Source organism: Nycticebus coucang, chromosome 6 (genome assembly GCF_027406575.1).
Source record: "Nycticebus coucang isolate mNycCou1 chromosome 6, mNycCou1.pri, whole genome shotgun sequence".
Classification (NCBI taxonomy): Eukaryota; Metazoa; Chordata; class Mammalia; order Primates; family Lorisidae; genus Nycticebus; species Nycticebus coucang.
In genome coordinates this window covers 41,597,659-41,613,904 of record NC_069785.1, presented here as the reverse complement: position 1 = coordinate 41,613,904, position 16,246 = coordinate 41,597,659, and the positions used below count along the sequence as shown (strand labels likewise).

At 38.9% G+C, this 16,246-nt stretch overlaps 1 protein-coding gene across 1 annotated transcript in view; it reads left to right on the top strand.

Annotated features, from left to right (window-relative positions):
- The window catches only part of FSIP1 (fibrous sheath interacting protein 1), a 200,919-nt gene that overhangs the window by 60,423 nt on the left and 124,250 nt on the right, over window positions 1-16,246 (top strand). The window contains exons 9-10 of the mRNA XM_053595539.1: window positions 4,042-4,200; window positions 14,926-15,063. Coding sequence (XP_053451514.1) covers window positions 4,042-4,200; window positions 14,926-15,063 — 297 coding nt within the window. The remainder of the gene's footprint in view (window positions 1-4,041; window positions 4,201-14,925; window positions 15,064-16,246) is intronic.

Below are 16,246 nucleotides of genomic sequence, written 5' to 3'. Positions count from 1 at the left end.
TGGCTCTGTGCCCTTGTCTTAGCCTGTGTCCCTCATACCCAGTCCCAAAGACATTCTCCCAAGGAATCACTTGAAAAAGAATCCTTGTCTTTGTTTCCATGTCTAGGGACACATAGCTTGAGTGGACAGCTTTTGCTATAGGTACAAAAGCAGTGCACATGCAGTGATACCTGTGGCCAATGGGGGAGGCTGAGCACCTCAGCACCATAATGTTCATTTTTATTGTTGTTTTGCTCATATGAGCTAATTTTATAGTTTTTCAAGTCAAATTTCAATCATGTCTATTGTGCTGTTTGGCCATGCAGCCCTCATCTGAGATTTTTTGATAATTATTATTTTTTGACATTAATATTTGCTGAGAGGTCTTTTTGTAAGTCTTCTTATTATATGTGGGTGAAAAACATAATATACGGAAATTCTATAAGGGCACATAGCTGGTGACACATGTTAGAACAGGGCAGAGGAGGAAGGTAAGTGCAGCACGAAGGAGGCCCTCTCCTTTGAGGAAGAGGCCTATTCACCATATTCCCAAACCATACCAAACTTCCAGCACTTCCTGAGATTCTCTGTGCTCTTTCAAACTTCTGTGTTTTCCAGCGGGTTAAAGATTCTGCACCCAAATGGCGAAAGATTATTCTGAGATGAAAGAAAGGTGAAGGCCCAGTTTTGTGCAATCAAAGTGGTTTTATTCCACCTGGGTGTAAGTGGGGTGAAATTCCTGACAGGGACGAAATCCACTTTGCACAAAGCCGGGACTTCGTCTTTCTTTTGTCTAGCTCCTTGGAATAATCTTTTACTGTTTGGGTCTGGAACAAAGAAGAATCGAGTGTATGTCCCTCCCAGAAAGTGGTGGAGAGACCAATCCTGACCTTCCTAACCCTTTAAATCCCCATCCACCATAGCTCCTGTGTGGATTTCTTCCTGGGTGGGAGGGTAATCTGATTCCATCAGTGTGCCCTTCCCTTTATGGAGTGCCCTGGAACCTCATCTTTGGGAAATGACCACACCACCTCAACGATAATTATGTTTTAATTCCCCAGGACTCTTGTTCTCTGGTTCTTTATACTGGCATGCTTAATTTTATGAACATAATATTTTCTTGAATATTTCTAGGATATTTATTTAGAATTTAAAACCGTGTCTTTCTATGTTGGAAACTCATACTTGCAAATGACAGCACTCCCTAGACCTGACACCCTTGGCAGCAAAATGAATTTTGCATCAGAACTTAGATTACTTGCTCTAATGGTCTTGAATGGGTGAGTCTGACTGGTGGACCCTTGGTTACCAGCCTGAGCCCTAGCTGTAAAGGAGGCTGGTTAAGAGCATTTTTTGTCTTGGGAAGGTAAGATTGCTAAAAGTTAGAAATTCCTCACATATAGCAAGGGTGTCTAGAAGGTGCTAGACAGACAGAAAAAAAAAAGATATACCCTCTACTACTTATTAAATATAATTTCTTTCTACAATTGCATAGTGCATGAGCAATTTAAATGTCTCTAGTGTCGTTTAAAAACAATTCCATTCCCACCTGATGGGTACAATGTAGGGGTATATGGGATACTACTTGTGTGAAGGACTCAACTACAACTCAGATTCTACAGAACAAATGCAAAAGTGTAACCTAATTGTATGTACCCTCCATAATATTCTGAAATTTAAAAAATTCCTTTTAGATAAGGATTTAAAATTTGTTAATCACTATTCATCGATTTCTTACCTTTTTTTTTTTTGCAGTTTTTGGCTGGGGGTGGGTTTGAACCTGCCACCTCTGGCATACGGGGCCGGTGGTGCCCTACTCCTTTGAGCCACAGGTGCCGCCCAAACATTTTTTTTTTTTTTTTTTTTTTTGCAGTTTTTGGCAGGGGTCAGCGCCCTACTCACTAAGCCACAGGCACTGCCCTGATTTCTTACTTTTTTGTGATTCTCTAGTACTCTTCATTTAGGTCATATAGTATTTATACCACTTTTGTTCAGGAAAAATTACCAGAGTTTATTAGTAATGAGGTACTATATTTCAAAAATAATTATGTAATTATTAATTACATGTATTAATTATATGTATTTCACATATATTTGATAATGTTTATTACTGTATCACATCTCATACTACAATCTATCCACTTTTTCTCTGTTTTTGACATTTGGGCTTTTTGTACTTATTCTTTATTACAAATAAGGGATGATAAACATTACCAGCACTCTATGTTGCAAATAACACAGATGGACTTTGGCTAAAACAAAGTCTCCCAATGAATTTATTGGGAGACTTGAATTGCTTACAGACTCCAGTTTGGAGAGCCAGGTCTGTTATCCAGGCAGATGTCAAGCCAGAAACATATGGAACAGGCTGGTTAGGGGCGGTTCCAGCACCACAATCACCATTTGGTTACCTCTGATAGATGGTCACTGTTGCTGCCATCATTGGGGCCAGTGCTGAATTCTCACTGTAACTGCTGTCATCATTAATCCTTTCCTTGCATCTTTGCATCTGCCCCACAAGATTCAAAACTTAGGGCGCTTGCTTCTGATTGGCTTGAATCTAGGCCATTTGCTTGTTTTCTTGATGCAAAAGAAAAGTGGATAGCAAGAAGGAGTGTCTCATGGCGATCTGTCCCCTAGCAAGGCTGTTCAGGAGGAAACAAACATAAAAGCCTTTCTGCATGATTTTTTACCTCTAGTTCTTCTGGTTACCACCTACGGTTTGATTCCTGGTATTAGCATCACAAAAGCAAAGCTTATAAAATTCTTAAGCATCTTTGCCCTCACCTGGCCCTTTCTTCTAAAGGGCCTTCATGATTCTTCTGTCCTCTTCTTGCACTGCCTGTTTCCCTGTGTGACCTCATGAATTCTCATAGTCCCAGGGGTTTGAACCACTATAGATAAGTGCTGAGTCCACAATACTTATTCAATCCTAGGTCTTTATCTTGAACTTTAGATAACAATATTTAACTCCCTAACGTAATCTGCGGACATCCTAGGGATGTCTGTGAATTTCATAAAGTTGCAAACGATTCATCATCATTTTCCTCTTCAAACCTACTGCATTTATATTCTCTAACTTAGACCATGTGACCACCATCCCATCCTTAGTTCACAAAATCAAGAATGTGTTTTTTATCCTTGATTTTTAATTCTCCCTTTATTCTAACAAAAAATTATCTCCGGGTTCTGTAAATTCTACTTCCTAAGTATCTTTGGCATCTTTTCCATGTTTTGTGTCCCAGAAAACATTTCTTAGTACAGGCACTCATCACTTTGGTTCTACTTTATGGCCATTGCCCTCTCTGGTTCCCACTTTGAAGTACAGAATCTGTCATGTTTCTTTCATTAGCGTCCAATTTTCTCCAGGAAGCTTTCTCCAACCACTTCATCTCCTCGCTCTTTCCTGTCCACAGAGGTAAGCTGACTCTCATTGGTTCCTACAGTGCCCAGGGCTTCCCAGCACTCTTAACACCTTCTTAAAATTTTTGCTGCCAAAAGATTGAAAACTCCTGGAGGGCAGAACTTTGTAAGGTTCATATTGATTCACCAGCACTCAGCACGATACCTGTGCACAGTAGGCATTCAGGATGGGTTTTAAAAGATAATACAAGACTAGTGTTATTTGAATAAGAGTTAGATGATCAGTTATGTTCATTAAACCCAAGTAGCTAAACAAGTGAATTTATAGACCCTATGTTACTTCTAGGGGACAAAGTTTGAAAATACCATGTCCCATAATAGAGTAAGTCTGATTTCTTCCTGTTCCACATATCATAAAACATTTTTTGAAAGTAGCAAAATGGAGAACCAGACTGTAAAACTAAAAGATTTATTCTAGAGGTGAAAAAATCTGCAAAAATCTAAGAAGATACTTTACCTCCAAGGTTAGCAGATGATAAACTATTTTCTTTTTTTCTTTGACTACCCCAATGTTAGCTCTGTTATTTGTTTGTTTGTTTTTGTGAAGTCTCAAGCACTAATGCAGCTATGTGGAATTTTTTTATTTTGGCAAAAATATAGCATGGAATTGGTAACTTGGTGACTTCTGTTTCCTCTTAGGGTGATCCATCTGGTTGGCTGGTCCCAGGAGAAGGATACACACTTGCAGTTGCCCAGCATGAGCAGCTTGCTGAAATCAATTCAAAACTCCAAGAACTCGCTGAAGCCTCCCCAACAATTTCCAGCTTTTCTCCAAGACTTGAAAATCAGATTGATCAGGTATGTTTAATTCCAGAGCACAAAACTGTTCAGATTTATGTGTGTTAAAGCTAGTCACACAACTTTACAGTCTACTTGTTAACCAATTCCTTTTTACCTGTTTAGGACTGCAATAATTATAATTGTTACAACAGCATATGTCCCTTTGGTTACCTCCACTTTCTAGTTATTTTTGTTTCATTTTGTCATTTTCTGGGATGGGGTCACTGAGGAAATACTTATTTTAATATTATTGTTATCTCTGTAATTTATCTGTAATTTAAGCTGATTCTTGGTCATGATTAGGAGAGAAGAGAGGGAAGAAATTGACATAGCCCTCGTGAGTCCTTTGAGAACCTCATTTTTCTTTGTTCCTCTGGTACTAGGTGTTCACGATGGAAGCCACTTGTCCCTTACTCTGCTGTATTCTTCTAGCTCCTTTAATTGAACATCAAGCAGTGAAGCTCATTGTGTTGATGACTTCTTTCCTGTGAGAGTTTTCAAATGAATGTGTTTTTTTCTCTCAGTAGTTCCTTTTATGAAACTTGTGGAGGGTAGGGCCAGCTTCTGTTTTTCTATTTCAGTACTTCATGAGATCTAGTTTGGGGGTGGGTGGTAGACTAAAGAGAAAACATCTGAGCTTCTATAACTCTGCTAACCCTCTGCTGGCTTTGTAAAAGTTTTGTCACATCATTTTCTGTACAACTGTCGATGGCTGAGATTTTCTTGGTCCATCAGAAGATTTAAATATCAGTAACCTATAGGTAATACTTCTGATTTATAGTGAATGCTTTCTCCAAGCTATCAGTTAAAGGTTAGGAATGTGGCTTTAAGCCATTTGAAACTATCTTAGGGTAAAGGAACAGTATCAAGACGTTCCAAAGGAAGTGTGGTAACTGTCAAAGCTTTTTTGGAACCCTCTGGCTTCTTTCTGTGATGTTTCTAAGAGACAGACACAGCTGCTCCTGACCTCCTTAGACAGCAGTAGTGGTGACACTATTCCTGCCTTAATTCAAATCCTGCATTGGGATCAGAGTTCTTGGAAAACAGAGAGAACCGGCATCTTTGTCCCTACTTAAATGTACCCCAGGACTTCAACATGAGTTAGGCTAGTTTGTTTATGTTACTGGGTTTCATGTCTTGAAAAGAGAAATTCTAGATGGGGCAATGAAATTATTCAGAGATATTCTTTGTTCTTTTCATGTTTCAGCTGATTTTTTTGTTAGATTTCAAGGGTAGCTGGAATCTCAAAGATGAACAAATGATCTTAAAGCTAGGACATGTCTTTTTCATGGCTGTCAAATATTCTTGAAAGAAACTGAGCATTTAGAGATTTGTTTAGCCATCAGGACATCAAATAAAGCATGGATATGGTCAGATAGTATCATCATCATCTAAATAGCATTTTTAGGGTCCATATTTATGGCTCAGATAAGATAATGAAAAAATAATAAGAGGAACAATCAGCACGTTACTTTTTTCACATACTTAGATTATGTATTTTTATGTCAAACGACATATATTTAGGAAGAAAAGAGAAAAAACTGCATTTGGGGACTCCCATTAGATTCAGAAACATAAATGCAATATCATAGTTGTTGAAAAGAAATAATTGATGCTTGTTGCATGCAAAACAGAGTATCTTTTGAGCTTTTGTTCAATTTCCTCTTGGAATTTCCTTATTTCTAACTAAAACCAGCACATTGAATTTTCAAAGGAGAAATGCTACCATGGCAATTTTTTTATGCATATTATTTTTGGATTGGAATACTTTTTGAATAAATACACTGTATCTTGGATAAACCTTGTGTTATCTATTTAGTTGATGAATGGGCTCCAATCTATTGCTGAACCGCAAATATTCATAGTGCATATTCCCTTTATTTTTAACTCTTCCACAAACCATTAAATCACGAGTAATTTTTCTTTATGCTTCTTAAGAAAATGTCTTTTTTTTTTTTTTTATTGTTGGGGATTCATTAAGGGTATAATAAGCCAGGTTACACTGATTGCATTTGTTAGGTAACATCCCTCTTGCAATCATGTCTTGCCCCCATAAAGTGTGACACACACCAAGGCCCCAACCCCCTCCCTCCGTCCCTCTTTCTGCTTTTCCTCCCCTCCCCCTATAACCTTAATTGTCATTAATTGTCCTCATATCAAAATTGAGTACATAGGAAGAAAGAATGTCTTTTAAGTGGAATATAAATTTCTGTTTTTAAACAATCAATTCAACAATTATTAATTGAGTACTCCCTGGATGTAGGAAATTGCAGAGAAGTTCAAGATGAATCAGGCAAATATAATACTTTTAAGTGAAAAAGCCTCACTTCAAGTTTGGGCGCTACTATTTGCTAGTTCTGTGGACTCAGATGGTAATTAGAAGCTCTCTAAAGCTCAATTTCCTCATTTATAAAATAGGAATATATTCTTTGGGATTCTTATGAAGAATAGCCGAATTAATATACATAAAGGGCTAAGCACAGTGGCGGACATAGAACTCAACCAATGATGATTTACTACTACTACTACTACTAATATAATAATAATAAGTGACATAGGAACTTACTTCCTTATGGAAGGTCTTGAGTACTAGATAACCGTGGTACAAGACAGCAGAGCTAAGTGTCACAGAAGGCTGTAAGTTAAGTGCTGCAATGGTTCAGAGCAGAGGGAGAGAACACAGCGGAGAAATATCCAGAAAGTCCTTTTCCGTCCGTGAGGGATAAGAGGAGGAAAAGGACTAGTGAAGGGGCAGGAGTCCTGCCATATACAGCATGAGGCTGCAAACTGATGGTCTGTGGGGCAAATTCATCTCCCAGAACGGGTTTCTTTTAGCCCACAAAGGGATCAAACATTTTTAAAGCCAACATTTAAAAATTAAAATCCAAATTTCTAGTTTCCCTCTTGAAAAATGAGCAAATATAGTAACGTTAGACCTGAATCCTTCGTAGACAGCTGCTGGCTGGAGCTGAGTGGCAGCTGCTCTTCTCTGGGTGGCTGCGGTGTCTACCGCTGCACCTGGCCTGGCAGGCGCGGAGGCTCTGTCCATGTGGTCATGTTACTTGTCCAGCCCCTGCACAGGCCGCTAGTGCATTTTTGAAGGGCTTCTTCTATCATAGGAGATGCGTGGTGGCTCATGTTGAGTATACCAGAGACGAAGCCTCAAGGAGCTTGTAGGACACAGGACATGAAGGAAACGTGCCACAGTTTCAGGAATGGCTGTGCAATGAGAACCACCACACGATGGGCGCTGAGCTCAGGAAAAGTCCAGGAGAATATAGGAAGGTGTCCTATGGGAGCACAGAGAAAGAAAGGGCTTTCTGATGAAGGCATATGAAAAAATGCCTTTAAAGACCCATCTCTCTCTCTCATTTCTTTCTTTCGTCAAGGAAACAGTTGCCTGAACAAGTTGAAACACACCGACTTTCTGACTTATCTGTCTATGGTAATTATAAGGTGCCGAATTGGCAAGCACAAAAACTCAAGATGATGAATGTAGCCGAGTCAGAATACTCTGAGGGACTCTAGAAATGTGGCTCAGGGGTTTAGGCAGTGCTGGTTGTAGTGAAAAAGGCAGATAAGAAATCTCCTTTTCCTTACCAGCTACGGGTTCTGATGCTCTCAAATAGGCCTGGCGCTTCACCGGACGGCAATGATTTAAAGGCTTTCACGCATCTGATTTCCTTCTGTATGTGGTCACATTCAAAAGAAAGAATGGCGTACTACGTATTAGGGCTGTTTCTGTAACGTGAATAATGTCATGTGGTTGCAGTTTTTACATCTGCTTTTTATTTTCATTTCATCTGAGCAAGAGAGAACTAATTGAAACAATTTTTTTTTCTTAAGATTTGTGGCTTAGCAGTGCATACCTTTTTGTACCCCATCTCCTAACCACCCAACAAATCAGTTAGTTCTTTCCACGCATGGTAAATCCCACCATAAAATTGAGTGATGTTTCATAATTTAGTTACTATATTTCTTATTTGTAGATGTATTAGATTCCAGCTTTCTCCAGAAATGGTCAAGATAGAGAAGTTATGTAAGCAATCAGTTTCTTAAATTCCCAGCAACTGGTTTCAATAATAAAATTCTATTCAGTTGGGCTCTTGCATAAAAAAAAGCATACTTTATTCATCTCTCCTATAATCAGTGTTACTAAATCTAGACTTCCAGTTCATGCTTAGATTTTTTTTTTTTTTTCCTGGTTGGGCGTATGTCTTTAGAAATGGCTCTCCTGGACAAGAGGCATTTCTTTGTTCTTAAACCAACTTGTTTAATTGAACATAAAGATCCTCCTTAATTTGATTTATTTTCTTGTTCTTAAAATATTGATTTAGTTGTACACAATTTGGTAAGATCAATAAAATATTAACAAACAGTTGATGGAGGAAAATTATAGTTGTATTCATCTCTTTTCACGCCAAGATCATGCTATTATTGCCGATAGCTGCAATTCAGTTTTTTTGGTCTCTTTCTGTCTCAATATTAGTTAAAAGCGAGAACAGCTAGACGACTGTTTGACATGTAATCTTGAAAGATGTTTTATTATTGAGCCCAAGGATTTGTATGGTTCTAACGATGGGTGTGGAGGCCACTTGATTCAGGGGTCCTCAAACTGTGACCCGTGGGCCATATGAGGCAGTGTGATTGTATTTGTTCCTGTTTTGTTTTTTTACTTCAAAATAAGATATGTGCAGTGTGCATAGGAATTTGTTCATAGTTTTTTTTTTTAAACTATAGTCCAATGGTCTGAGGGACAGTGAACTGGCCCCCTGTTTAAAAAGTTTGAGGACGCCTGATCTGAAACGTGCTCCATAGACTGGTTGAGGGCAGAAATCCAGGAATTTTTAAATGTGTGTTAGCCACATTTCCAAAACCTGTAGAAGTGTACTATAGGAGCATAGATTTTGAGACTGAAGAATAATCAAGAAGTTATTTCAGAGGTCCTTGCCTCTAATGCTAACCTGTCAGACCTTCATAGGTTAAAGCAGGGAAATGGCGCTTACCACCTATGTTTTAAAGATTACTTTGAAGTTTATATTTCTGTTTTTTTTTTTTTTTTTGTGTGTGTGTGTGTTAAGCCTTCCATGTAGTCAAGATTTCTTTTGTTTCATGGCACTATTCCAAGATGATAAAAACAATCTGCCTGAAAGACTTTCCCCCCAACTTTTGGTACTATCAGGCAAATGATCCGTCTATGAGTAATGAAAGGAAATAATTCATAGCAGTAGCCTATGGAAAGGTATAGCATTAGCTTGAAAGTGAAGAACAAGCTGGCTTGAGTTAGATAGTTTTGTATTTTTCCAGCCCTTAATGCGTGCCTTATTTGCATATCAGATAACTTAGGAAGCTGTGGGTAATTTCCTTTGTGTTTGACTTTTGAAAATGAGTTTATTTAGCTTCAAAGACCCCTGTGGGCTCAGTCAACACCACGATGTTTTTCTAAGGATGAACTCAGAATCCCTTGGCAATCAATTAGTCAAATCAACAAATATCTATTGAACTCAGGGACAGTTCTCTTCTTGTGACTTTCTTAGACATTCTGTATGTATTGGACAGAGCTCTTCCTGAATTGTTCCTAAAAGCATCCTTGTATGACTCAGAAACACAGAAATTATCTGTTGCTCATAGAATCTGCTTAACATTTCTGCTGTAGGAAATCAAGATATTTCCTAACGATCATGAAAATACACAGTACGGGTTGGCTCTTCGTTGTGAGAAAAGGACCTCTCCTGGCCCCACAGAGCTTTTTGAATATGCCACCATCAAGGTCACCTTTTCTCATTCTGTCTTGGCCTCTGCTTTCATTACTGTACATTACATTTCATTTACATTACTCTTCAGACATTTGAACTATGCAGTCACGCTCGCTATCAGAGACCATGCCTGAGGAAAGAGCTTACAAATCATTTGGGTAATAAAAACAAACAAACAAGCAAACAAACAAAAATCCCAAATCATTTGGGTATAACTGTAGAGAATTATAGGCTTATAAGCTCTTAGAAGTGGAAGAAACTTTCTCAGAAGAAATTGAGACCCAGAAAGAGGAGGTGACTTCCTCAAAGTACACAGCTGTTTATACTAGCTGAACTGGAGCAAATATCTAATTTTTAGGACTATCCACGCCACTTGGGGGAGAGTCACATTTCAGTGCAAAACAAAAATAGCCTTGATAGAATATTGTCTGAAAACTAAAAAAATGACTGTTATGCTTATTAAATTGATTTGTCTTTATTGTGGGAAAATCAGGAACTACAAAAAAGTGTAAGAAAAGAAGATAAAATAATCAAGATATTTACCAAGTTAATCATTGTTAGATTTCCTTCCAGTATCTCTGCGCACACTCACACACACAAATGGTATACCAGTTAGAGTTCTGGAGAAGAACCAGAAGGAACATCCAGCTTGGATTCAAAGATTTGAATCCAAGGGACTATTTTATAGATTTGCAGCATCTAACCAGAGGTACAGGAATGCCTAGAGAGTAGCAACATTAAACAGCACAAAGGAAAGTGTTATAGGCTCTCAGTGAGATATGGAGTTGTGGTGGAAGAACTGTCCATCTGAAGCTATAATGATAGAGAGTGTGGACAAAAGGTAACCAGCCCTACCCTCCGTCAGCTTGAGAATTTGAGCCGTAGTTAACTTTTGAGCTCTGTTTCCCTGGCAATCTAATAGAAGTTGGAATGTCAATGATGTTAGGAGGCAACTTCTTGGGCTAAAAACCTCTTGGATTGATGCGGAAACCCTCAGGCATTTCCAAATGAAGTGATTCTTGGAGCTGGGCTGGTCCCTTACCAGGTTCCTGGACTCTGTGCCTATGGGGTGGTTTCAAGAGACGATGCCTTCTGTGATATATGGGGATTTAAAGATAGCATGAATTCCTTTGGACTGTTATGGTTATGACATGGATTGCAGCAAACACTTCCATTGAAAGGAATACCGTGCTCTGCCATGTTCTATTCATGAGTAGGATAGATCAAAGTGTGGCCTCTGAGAGATATGAGTGTGAATATTTAGTTGAATCTGAGAAAACCCTGTATATTTCTGGCTGGCTTTGCTGCCAAAACTGTGGTGCCAATGCAGGGAGGGGATGGGAAAGATACCCAGAACTCTCTGTCCTTCTGTCCTGCAGTCTCCTCATTCTATAAAATTTGGATTCAGTCAAAAGACTGTATTCAAGGGTCTGGAAGGCACAAGTGGATCTGAGGCCACAAGTTCCCTAACCCTGGACCTAACCAGGGGACAGATATGAAAGGGAAAAACTCTGTCTCAGCTTGTGCTGGGTGCTCACCATAGTATATCATTCCCCCATTGATGGACTCCTGGACTGTTTTCCATTTAGGCTATTAACAACGTTTATGTCCAGGGCTTGAGTCACACATTTTAATTCCTCTTTGATAAATTCACAGGAGTGGAACTTCTGGGTCATAGGATAGATAAATGTTTAACTTTTTAAGAAATTGTCAAATGGTTTTTCAAAGTGGTTGTACCATTTTGTTGCTGTAGGAAATCCTATTCCTATCAACAACATATGAGAGTTCCCCTTATCTCCAGAGATTGGTGTTAAAAAACTTTGTTTTGTCTGGGCCATTCTGTTGGTTGTGTAGTGATAGCTCATTGTGTGTGTGGTCTGCTTTTTTCTGTTTGTTTTTAGCAAGACAAGGAAGTTTTATTGAAAAGGAGAAAAATGGGTTTACAGAGTAAGAAAGTTTACAAAGCAGGAGTACTTGCCATAGACAGGGAATGGATCCCATTGTCTCAACATAGAAAAGGCAAAGAGGCCCACGTTGTGTTTGAATTTGCATTTCCCTAATGACTAATGATCTTAAGGACTTTTTCATGTGCTTATTTGTCATTCATATCGCTGCTTCTATGAAGTATCTGTGTAAGACTTTATACCATTTGATTCTTTTTTATTAATTATTTTTATCTTTTTTATTATTTTTATTATGAGTTGTAGGAATTCCTTACATGTTCTATATGCAAGTCCTTGGTCAGATATGTGTGTTAGGAACATTTTCTGTCAGTCTGTGGCTTATCAATTTTCTTTCTTTTTTAATCAATTTTCTTAATGGTAGCTTTGGATAAGCAAAAGTAAAACATTAAGTTCAATCTGTAATTTTTTTCTTTCTTTGTATTCTCTTTGTCTGCCCCAAGATTTTAAAAAGTCATAGTTGTAGATTATTAAAATGATATCCTCTTTTCTTTTTCTTTCTTTCTTTTTTTTTGAGACAGAGTCTCACTATGTTGCCCTTGCTAGAGTGCTGTGGCATCACAGCTCACAGCAACCTCAACTCTTGGGCTTAAGTGATTCTTTTGCCTCAGCTCCCAAGTAGCTGGGACTATAGGTGCCCACCGCAACACCCTGGTATTTTCTGGATGTACTTGTCATTGTTGTTTAACAGGCCTGGGCTGGGTTCAAATCCGCCAGCCTTGGCGTATGTGGCCGATGCTATAACAACTGCACCAGGGGTGCCAAGCCTCCTCTTTTCTTTTTAAAAAATGATTTTCATTCAAACAAGAAATCCAGCGTGGATGTTTTTCAGATCACTGTGTATTCTGCTTCATAGCAGATATATCTTCTATATAAAAGTTCCTAAAATACTAGATGCTTAGCAGTGCAAAGAGACCTTGATACCATTTTCTCCAAACTCCTCCCTAGGATTAGTCATTTTTCTTAAAAACATTTGATAATAATTTAACCTCTGGATGCTTCTAGAGATTGAAAATTAACAGAAGTAAGGAGTAAAGCAAAATGTCAAAGAATCACTTCTTGAAATTAATATAGTATTTAATAGTTGACTCACTGGAATTATATACAGTGTGAACTTTGTTGAAATTCATTAGTAGTTTAATCAAACATTAGTTGAGATCAAAGTTCTGAGAACCAAAATTACAGACTATTGGACACTGCTTGTCTTGCTTCAGGATTATAGTTTGCATTGGGATACAGAGTAGGACCAGTCACCGTGTAGGCAGGGACAGCCTGGTAAGTGCAGTTAAGGACCACGAACATGTGGCATGGCTGAGAGAATAGCATGTCCTTCCTGGACATTTCAGGGAATATTTCGTACTCCCGGGAGATACGCATGAGCTGGCTCCCATAGGAGTCGGCGGGTAGAGGCATGGAGTATTGGAGAGCAGTGAATATTGCTGAGGGTTTGAGTCATGAGAGATGAGTCTAAAGAAATAAGCAGGGCCCAGACTGTGAAGACTTAAAATCTTGTTCTGTGGCTTCTCTGCAAAGAGTGGAGGGAACAGGGCAACTGGTAGCACTGAGATCAGTTGGGAGGCTCCAGCAGTAACTTAAGTCGGCTAAATTATTGTGCTTCAGATTGCCAGTCCTTAGCTGTTACTTTTGAGTCAGAACCTCCTGGGTGGAGGTGCACCTTTGCACAGGTTCTGTGGGTGATTCTGAAGCACACCGGAGTTTGAAAACTGTTGGTGGATCATGAGGGCGTCTGAACTAAGAGAGGGAGAAAGAAAGAAGTACCTTGATTAAAGAAGTACTAGTGATTAAAATGGTGACTGTTTCGGTTGACCAACTGCATGTAAGGAACCGGGGAATAGGAGGATTCTAGCCTGAGCAAATTAAAAAATATCATTCTTGCTGGTTACCTGCATGGCAACCCAGAACAGATGTGTGGGAGAGAGAGAGGACGTTTAGTTTTAGATATAGATTGATTTGTGTCAAGATATGCCTGTTTTTATCATGTGGAACAAACATGAACTTTGGGAGAATGTGGTTCTGTCAATACAAATCTTACAGATAACAGTGGAGCATTGTCATTACATAATACTGATTCTTTCCAAAGAACACATTCAGCTCACATTTGTTAGGTACGAAGATTTGTTGCATACTTACTATGTGCTGTGATGACATTTAGCCTAGATCTAGTATTATTACCGTTTTACAGATGATGAATCTGAAACTCAGAGAGGTTAATTGATTTCCCTAATGGTATTTTAGTTGGGAACCAGTTGGAGCCAAGATTCAGAACTCCTGTTATCAAGTCCAGTTTTCTTCCCAGCATTATGTAGCTACCTCTGCTAACAGATGGGCAGGTTTTTTCCTTATGGTTTATATATGATGGAGTTGAAGTCCAGAGAAAAGTCCAAGGTCTGAAGTGGATAAGCATCAGAGCAGAGATCGGAACCCAGGTCCTGACTTCCTGGCCAGGCTGCTTTTCACTGTTTCTTCCTGCTTTCCAGATGATTGTGGAAGTTGGGTTCATTTTCCTGCTTGTTTCTTTTTATTTTATTTTATTTTAGTTTTTTTTTTTTTTTTTTTTTATAGAGACAGAGTCTCACTTTACCGCCTTCAGTAGAGTGCCATGATGTCACAGGACTCACAGCAACCTCTAGCTCTTGGGCTTCCGCAATTCTCCTGCCTCAGCCTCCCGAGCAGCTGGGACTACAGGCGCCTGCCACAATGCCCGGCTATTTTTTGGTTGCAGTTCAGCCAGGGCTGGGTTTGAACGCGCCATCTTCACTATATGGGGCTGGCGCCCTACTCACTGAGCCACAGGCGCCACCCTTTCCTGCTTGTTTTATGTACAGCTGGACCTTTACCTCCTCAAATGGGAAAATTCTTAAAGAGTTACAAATATTGTTTTGAAGGGAAGAAATATCATTTGAGAAACAAAGCTGACTCTCAATGCTCAGTTGTTTTCGAGTGGTATGTGAAGCTAATTTTCAGCCTGTTAATGATTTCTTTTCTTTTTTTTTTTTTTAAATTAGGAGTCTGAACTTGACAATGAAAGAAATGTGGAAATCACTCCAGGAGAAAAGGTACTTAGGACCACCAAAGAGCAACGGGATCAGCAAAATCGGCTGAGAGAAATAGATGAAAAACTGAGAACGATGAAGGAAAATATGGTAAATCTCTTCTATTTAAAGTTTAATTGGAACCAACAATATACTACCAAAGGTTTCAGTCTCCTTTGAATGTTTTTTTTTTTCTTTTTTTTTTTTTTTATTGTTGGGGATTCATTGAGGGTACGATAAGCCAGGTTACACTGATTGCAATTGTTAGGTAAAGTCCCTCTTGCAATCATGTCTTGCCCCCATAAAGTGTGACACACACCAAGGCACCACCCCCCTCCCTCCGTCCCTCTTTCTGTTCCCCCCCCCATAACCATAATTGTCATTAATTGTCCTCATATCAAAATTGAGTACATGGGATTCATGCTTCTCCATTCTTGTGATGCTTTACTAAGAATAATGTCTTCCACTTCCATCCAGGTTAATACGAAGGATGTAAAGTCTCCATTTTTTTTTAATGGATGAATAGTATTCCATGGTGTACATATACCACAGCTTGTTAATCCATTCCTGGGTTGGTGGGCATTTAGGCTGTTTCCACATTTTGGCGATTGTAAATTGAGCTGCAATAAACAGTCTAGTACAAGTGTCCTTATGATAAAAGGATTTCTTTCCTTCTGCGTAGATGCCCAGTAATGGGATTGCAGGATCAAATGGGAGGTCTAGCTTGAGTGCTTTGAGGTTTCTCCATACTTCCTTCCAGAAAGGTTGTACTAGTTTGCAGTCCCACCAGCAGTGTAAAAGTGTTCCCTTCTCTCCACATCCACGCCAGCATCTGCAGTTTTGAGATTTTGTGATGTGGGCCATTCTCACTGGGGTTAGATGATATCTCAGGGTTGTTTTGATTTGCATTTCTTTAATATATAGAGATGATGAACATTTTTTCATGTGTTTGTTAGCCATTCGTCTGTCATCTTTAGAGAAAGTTCTATTCATGTCTTTTCCCCATTGATACATGGGATTGTTGGCTTTTTTCATGTGGATTAATTTGAGTTCTCTATAGATCCTAGTTATCAAGCTTTTGTCTGATTGAAAATATGCAAATATCCTTTCCCATTGTGTAGGTTGTCTCTTTGCTTTGGTTATTGTCTCCTTAGCTGTACAGAAGCTTTTCAGTTTAATGAAGTCCCATTTGTTTATTTTTGTTGTTGTTGCAATTGCCATGGCAGTCTTCTTCATGAAGTCTTTCCCCAGGCCAATATCTTCCAGTGTTTTTCCTATGCTTTCTTGGAGGATT